The sequence below is a fragment of the Macrobrachium nipponense genome, chromosome 23 (genome assembly GCF_015104395.2).
Source record: "Macrobrachium nipponense isolate FS-2020 chromosome 23, ASM1510439v2, whole genome shotgun sequence".
Lineage (NCBI taxonomy): Eukaryota > Metazoa > Arthropoda > Malacostraca > Decapoda > Palaemonidae > Macrobrachium > Macrobrachium nipponense.
In genome coordinates, this window is record NC_061090.1 from 63,158,135 (window position 1) to 63,166,246 (window position 8,112).

Here is an 8,112-nt window from a genome sequence, read left to right on the forward strand (position 1 = left end):
TTTGAAAATCGAATCCCAAAAAAGTTTCAATGATAGAAGTTGATTGCATTTTAAAAGATTTGAAAATGAAAATGGCAGAGCGAAAAAGAGAAATGTTCATCCCAATGGCAATCATCAAGATGCTCCGAGATTTGGAAGGGAGGGCGAATAATGCTGAACATTTCAAAGTGCAGTAAAAGTCCTTTTATGGAACATCAGTAGAATACTTAGATCAGTGGACTAGGCCATTTGATGAAGTACAAAATTTTGATTGGGTCCTTCTTCAAAGTAACTCAATATGCTGGTCTCAGGTCCATGAAACAGTGAACTATATTCAAGGGATAAGACCTGATTCAGAAACAGATGATAATGAACTTTTTGACGAAGTTACTTGTGTCAAAAGATTTTTGGAAAGTAAGTGACCTGGAAGTGGATGGAAAATGGGTAGATATTTTCTGCCACTTTGATAAATAACAGCATTCCTTTCAGAAACATATCTAATGCTATTGAATATAGCCTGTGCCTCCCTGGTTCCAATGCTCCCGCAGAGAGAGTGTTCTCCTTAATGAACAACTTCTGGACATCAGAAAAAAGCCAGTTACAAGTAACTACGCTGAGGTCGGCACTAATAGTGAAATGCAATTTCGACTTTAATGAATATCTTAGAACTCACCCTTCAAAAAAATGCGCCAAAGAATGATGTAAGAATTTTTTTCTTTTTAAATAATGTCTGTAATTTTCCTTAAAATTTAAAGAATAATTTTCTGTTCAAAATGTCAGCAATAATGTCTGAATAAAAACACTGATTGATAAACCTTCTCATTTATCATCAACTGTAATTGAATATATTTATTTATCAAACTTCTGAATTTACAACGACTCAACATAAGTGCAAGTGCATATGGGCTTACTATATACTTTTGTCCCCCTTTCGCAAGTCAAATAAATGGTCACCCTAATTATACACCAAGAATCTCTGTGTGGAAAAATTTTGAATTTGCAGCATGATATGATACCAGTTGTAAAATGTGTGAATAAAATTAGAGCAAGAGGATTAAATAGGAGAGAATTCAGAGAATATTGTGAACTGTTAGATATGGAATATGGTGATCTCATTCTTCATTGAGAGGTGCGTTGGCTTTCTAGAGGACAAGTTCTCAGAAGATTTTGGAAACTGAAAAATATTGTACATGATTTTCTGGAAGAGAAAGAAGAGCTGCCCGAGGAAAAGGCCCTTTTGTGTGACGAGAAGTGGATGCTTGATTTAGCATTTTTAGTTGATATTACCAATCATTTCAATGACCTAAATTCAAAACTGCAGGGCAAGGACAATTTGTTTCCTAGTTTAGTAAATGATATCTTTGATAGTCGTTTTATTAATTTTGCTGAAGAAGAAGATTGCATGCTTGCATTTATAAATCCATTTTCACTTACTGAACATAACATTCTGAAGATGCCTAGTAATATACAGATGGAACTTATTGATCTAAAAGCAAATTCAGTACTGAAGAGTAAACTGAATGAACTTCTCTCACTCCCAAGTGCATCTGAAATGCTTAATTTTTGGCGATCATTACCGTATGAACATTTCCAGAACTGAGAAAATTTGCCAAAGTTATGCCTGTCGCTTTGGAACAACATACAGATGCGATCAAGCATTTTCATCCATGAAAATGATCAAGAACAAACCGAGGTCGCGACTATCCGGTTCAAATCTGAAGAATTGTCTGTTGCTCTCAGTTACTAATTTAACTCCTAATATTACAGATTTGGTGAAAGCAAAGCAAAGTCAAAAGTCTCATTAAACCTAGTTATGCTTATTTTCCTGCATGTGAAATTACTTTTCTTTAAAACTGCTAGCTGTGTTCACATATTTTTATTAGTACTTTCAGAAATAACTAATGAATATTATCAATACAAGTTCAAAGTGTCAATAAAGTAAGTACAGTTTACCTTGTATCCATGTTAAATCCTTTTCTTTACAATTGCTACATCTGTCCACACTATCATATATATATATATATATATATATATTATATATATATATATATATATACATATATATATATCAAATGATTATATGTATAACTGCCCAAATATGTCCAAATTACCATACTTAAAGGATTGAAAGGGGGTTGAAGTTTAAAGTTTGTGTGGCGCATCTGAATTAGAAGTGAAGAAAATTCGTGCATGGGAAACAAAAGGTTGGGCACCCCTGCTTTAGGGCTTTGGCATACATATAGTGCCCGTGGCAGATGGGGTCCAGTAATCATTGATATCCTCGAAAGCGCCTTCAACATAGGCCATGTATTTTTTGGGATCCCCCAAGTACCTTCGCCAAGAGGCCCAGGTCACGCCCAACTGCTGGTTGTCGTAGAGGTCACGAACAAGGTTTGGGTCAGCCAGGTCAGTTAGGGCGCCGACGAATATGTACAGCGGGTTCATGGCTTCCAAGACGACCGCGTTTGCAATCACAGTGGCAGGCCTAATGAGCTGCTTGTTCAGACCTGCGCAGTAGGCGTTGGCGTCTCTGTGGATGTATATAGTAGATAGGTGAAGAGTAGTGTTTTTTTTTTTCATTAAAGATATGTGTAAAATTGTATACAAAGTTGCTAAACTTAAAAATATGCCTTAAACTGAGATATTTACTTTGTTTAATTTATTTATTTATTAATTATTATTATTGATTATTATTCAATTATTTCATTATTATTATTATTATTATTATTGTTATTATTATTATTATTAATCAGAAGATCGACCCTATCCATGAAGAACAATTTCACCAAGGGCCACGGACTTAGAATTCAAACTAATATTATTATTATTATTATTATTATTATTATTATTATTATTATTATTAATCAGAGGATGAGGTCTATTCATAAATAACAAGCCTACCATAGAGGCCACAGACTTGAAATTGAAGCTTCCAAAGAATATTATGGCGTTCGTTCAAAAGCAGCAACAGCAGTTAATGGGAAACAGAAAGAGGAGATAGATGGTGAGTATTCACACAAAAAGACTTCCTTTTCCCATGTAGTAACTTTCTGATCCTTTTTTTTACATTTTCAGTGATCAAGTATTCATTTCAACAGCTGCAAATTTGTCCCTAAAATTTTAAAGTAAAGCGTCAAAAATAATCCTTTTAAAGTCCTATGGTATGGTTCGCTGTGTGTGAATATAGAAGTACAGAGAACTGGACGAGCGTAAATCAGTGGAATTAGAGGAACAATCGTTAATGACGACGTAGTGTCATAAATTAGAAAACACACACACACACACACACACACACATACGTTTGAAATGTCAATAGCGTCAGGGGAGAAATAGCAAGTTCAGACACATGACAAGGTAAACTGGTATACTGAATTGGTATGAAGACATAAACCGAATGAACAGAGAGAAAGAGAGGATAACCTAAGAAGAAAAAAAATGTGGCATTTAGAAACCTACGCCCAGGTTCTTCGTGTGGCGTTGTAGTGGATGACCTGCCCGTCGATGATTCTGGTGACGTAGGCCTTGGTGTTAGGCGTGGCTGCGTTCTTCAGACCTGTTAGACCTATTAGAAGTTTACATGGCTGAGTCTGAAGGGGAGAAAAGGGGATTGCTTTAATATATATTCAACAGAACTTTAGTTCCCAACCTTGACGTTTGACCCCAATCCCCAAGAACTTCCCATCGCATTGACAAGGTGATCTATTTCTTACAGGGTACAAAATGCTCCTGAGGAATTTCGGCCAAATTTCGATCTTAAATTTGACACCAAGGTTTTTAATTTTTTTCTCTTATTTACGGACAGTCTTGTCTTTTTCTCTATGTCTTTCCACTCTTTGAGAGGTTAGGCTAACACTTAGGAGCTGAACCCATTTTTATTTTGTTTTCTGGGGACCTGTCCCACCTAAGGTTATTAAAGTTTGCATTCACAAACTCAGTTAGAATCTGCAATTTATTATTACTCACAAACAAATAAATTTCTTGCAGCAGCAGTAAACAATCTTCTCACTTTTACAAACAAATTTTATGCAAATTTGATTCGCAAAAGAACGAGCATTTCTTACCAAGTCAACGCTGTTCACAACGAATCCCTGACAAGAGGGCTGGTGACTGGCGCATGCCCCAAAGCACTGCAAGGTACTCTTGGCATAAGGTAAGACCATTTCGACATTGGCTGTGGGTATGTGGGGCAGAGCGAAGAATCTGTTATTTGTGATGACAGCATCTGAGGCAGGTATCATCGTCTTCCATAAAGTACAAAGGAACACTACTAGTAGCCGGCAGGCACGCATCCTTTAACACAGATGATTGTCCATCAGTAACAAGTTAAAAGTAACATATTCCTTAACAAAAGTAATTAAACATTTTATCACTACTATTAAATAAATAGAACCTTTCGTATGGAATAAACACAACATTCAACGCAATTGGTGAGCAGGCTGCGAACAAGAAAAAATAGAAAATTAAAAAAAGCTTGACTTTTGAAATGAAAAACAAAATGGACAGTTAAGCTTCAAATGAAGAAAAAAATCAACAGTTTTGGGTAAAAATATATTAGAAATATATCTCTGCAGAGAGCTTGCGGGAATCTGTGCTATAGGTTTATTTTCAAATATGTTTGTACCCATATCACCTGTGGATTTGTTTCTCCAATATATATATAATATATATATATATATTATATATATTTATATATATATATATATATATATATATATATTATATATATATATATATATTATATATATATAATATTATGATCATATATATATATATATATATATATATATATATATATATCTATATATATATATATATATCTATATATATATATATATATATATATATATATATATATATCATATATATATATATATATATATATACATATATATATATATATATATATATATATATATATATATATATATATATATATATATATATATATATATATAGGTATCTATATATATATATGATATATATATATATATATATATATATATATATATAGATATATATATATCTATATATATATATATATATATATAGATATATCTATAGATATATATATATATATATATATATATATATGGATATACATATATATATATATATAGTATATATATATATATATATATATATGTATATATCTAGATAGATATATCATATATATATATATATATATATATCTATATATATATATAGAGATAGATATATAGATATATCTATATATATATATATATATATATAGATATATCTATATATCTATCTATATATATATATATCATATAGATATAGATATGTCTGTATACATATATATATATATATTATTCTATGCTGTTACTTTCGTAACGCATATTTCCTCTCTATAACCATGAAATGTTGGAAAAGTGTTTGCAATATTTTCAGATTCCTTATGTAGCTTAGAGTTGTATGTTCTGATAATGTATGTTCAGATTTCGCATAATATAATTTAAAAGTTAAGATAACGTAGAATGTGGAAAGAGAGAGAAATTTTTGCATTGTACATTAGCCGCAAGGCATGCTCGGTTTTGTTTTCATAACTTGTCATCACACGAGATAAGGAAAACTTGAAGTCTCCGTTTTGTTTTCATAACATGTCAATCTTACTCGCTCAAGTCTGTTTCAGACATGTACGTCTTTGTTGAGAAGCAACGTGAAGATTTCACCATGTTCCTATAGTGTTGCATCATCTTTTCGTAAGATCATTCTAGAACATTCTGTTTAAGCATACGTCATCTTTGGGGAGTGACGTCATTTAGTGTTGCTTTCTTTCTTTATAAATAATTATTCCTTTCATATCAAAATACTTTTATTGTCTTAAATAATACGTGTTATTTGTGATTGTAATTCCTGTTTCTCTGTAGATATTGTTTTGAAAGAGAATTTTTATGAAAGTAATGTCTCTCGGCCCCAAAACGTTTTGTGTGACGAAATTCACTGTTAAGCTACCGTACGAAAGGAAATTTCATTCCGACTTAAGACCTCATTGCGTTTGAGTCTCTCTCTCTCTCTCTCCCACGCCATATTTGATTTTACAATTAACAAAAAGATATAGTATGTAGTTGTTGGTCACTCATAAAAATTGCAGATTTGATATTTCTTAAGAGTTATTTAGCATTATTTAGTGCTTATTGTGGAATCTGGGCAAACATTGTACAAGTGTGTTACAGCACCTTTTCTTCTTTGAAATATTTTGGAACTTGCTGCAGCAGGAAATTGGTACCAAGGTAATGTGTTATTACATAATAGTTACAGTGGTTTGATGAAACAATTTAAATTTTTACACATTGCAATTTTTTATGTTTTGTGTTTGTTTCATTTGAAGTGATTTTTTTGTGCATTTCTCCATTTTTCTTATTGAAGTAATTTTTTTTTTTGCATTTATCCATTTTCTTATTGAAGTGTGTTTTTTTGTGTGATTAATGCTTTTTGCAATTTTGGTATTTTCCACATTATTCTGTGTTTTCATTTGCATTCACAATTTGATTAACTTAGTGTGTTTATTAATTAACCGTTGCACATTTAATTGAATTTAACACTTGTTGTTTAGCATTTGTGAATTAATTTCCAAATATTAGTTATTACCTAACACTGAAATTTTTATTGAATTAATGAAATTTCTTGATTTTTGTGATAAATTATTTTTTATTTTATTTTACTTAATTAATTCAAGAATCAATTAAACTTTTCATTGTTTTCAAGCAACAGTAAATTTCCCTGATATTGTGAATTTCACTTATAAATTTTGAGTTTGATAATAAATTTTTGTATTTTAAATTTTTATAAGTGTTTTTTTTTTCACCAGTAATTAAATCATGTTTCGGTAGAAACATAGAGTGGTAACTGAGCTGTTTTCCTTCAATTTACTTGAAGTGAGTTAGAACCAGGGAAGTACTTAGACTTTTAAAGTTGTTGTGGAGTGATGCCCTTTAAGTAATTTGATTACAAAAGATTACCTCACACCTGTTTTGATGAACTTAGTCTGATTTTATGCAATACTGGTGAGTTGTTTAAGGGATCACTGTTACCATTAGAGTATTGAGTCGTATTTTACCCGAGATGAAGGTTCGGGTGTCTGGCTGTGGTGAGGTAACAATTAATGATTGGTAAAGGTAGTAACCAGATACTTGACACAATATATATATATATATATATATATATATGTATTTATATATATATATATATATTATATATATATATATATATATATATTATATCAATGATAATAGCCATAAAGTTGACTTGTTTACTTTCATCAGGTTTAGCTGGGTATTTTCACATTTGTATAAATTTAAGTGTTTTTATTTTCACTTTATTTCTTTTAACTTTCTTAGATATTATATCACCAGATTTTTTTTTTCAGATTTCGTTCCCTTTCCTTCCTTCGTTATTTCTCCATCTCCCTCATTCTGCACTTCTTTGTTCACACGAGAATAGGGAATATAGAAATGACTGTTCTTTTTTTCTCCCCAAGAATATTGAAATTCATCCCTTCTTTCAGGGCGCTTCCGTCAGAATGAAGTGTATAGTGGTGCATGGAAAGACAATAAGATATTCCTTTCAATCAGGGGAGGGCGTTAATTAAGCATAATTCCAACATTAACTCGACACAGAAGAAGCTCTTTCTAAGACAGAAAAAGGACTGAAAAATAACTACTTCAATCGAAAGCCGGTACAGCGAAAGCCATCCAGGCATTCGTTAGAAGTACTATATATACATACGTCACCTTGTTGTGCGCAAACAGCAGAAGAGATCCGTCTCCACTCGGCCAGACTTCTTGCGAGACTAAATAACAATCTGTCCGGTAGATTCACGTGACTGAATACCTACTGCTCTTCCTTTTGTTGTCTTGGATCCCTGGCTCCCTATTGGCTGCTTGGCTAAAAGAAAGACATATCACCAAGCGATGACTTGTTCGCAGCGGTCGCTTTACTGTTGTAGCAGCGATATGCGAAAAAAAAGGGGGCGTCTTTACGCGCTGTCTCATATTACATGTCAGGTTTTTGAAGCTGATCAATCCAGTTTGGAAGATGGCACAGAAATAAGTGCGAGTGCAGGAGCAAAATCTTTGGAGTTTTTTTTTTTTTTTTAGTCGCTGAATAAATTCT

The 8,112-nt window shown here is 32.0% G+C and overlaps 1 protein-coding gene across 1 annotated transcript; it reads right to left on the bottom strand.

Moving 5' to 3' along the window:
* Positions 1-2,048: 2,048 nt before the first annotated feature.
* LOC135196787 (uncharacterized) lies at positions 2,049-7,882 on the bottom strand. Its single transcript, XM_064223578.1, has 4 exons — positions 7,731-7,882; positions 4,041-4,269; positions 3,436-3,566; positions 2,049-2,509 (listed from the first exon to the last, which is right to left on the bottom strand). Exons 2-4 carry the CDS (start codon positions 4,266-4,268, stop codon positions 2,200-2,202), a joined length of 669 nt encoding a protein of 222 aa, XP_064079648.1. The 5' UTR covers position 4,269; positions 7,731-7,882; the 3' UTR covers positions 2,049-2,199.
* Positions 7,883-8,112: the final 230 nt, after the last annotated feature.

Coding starts and splice junctions, on each gene's coding strand:
- LOC135196787 (XM_064223578.1), bottom strand. CDS start 4,268: ATGCGTGCCTGCCGGCTACTAGTAGTGTTCCTTTGTACTTTATGGAAG. Junction 3,567..4,040: donor TTGTGAACAGCGTTGACTTG/GTAAGAAATGCT, acceptor TCTCCCCTTCAG/ACTCAGCCATGTAAACTTCT. Junction 2,510..3,435: donor GCCACACGAAGAACCTGGGC/GTAGGTTTCTAA, acceptor ATACATCCACAG/AGACGCCAACGCCTACTGCG.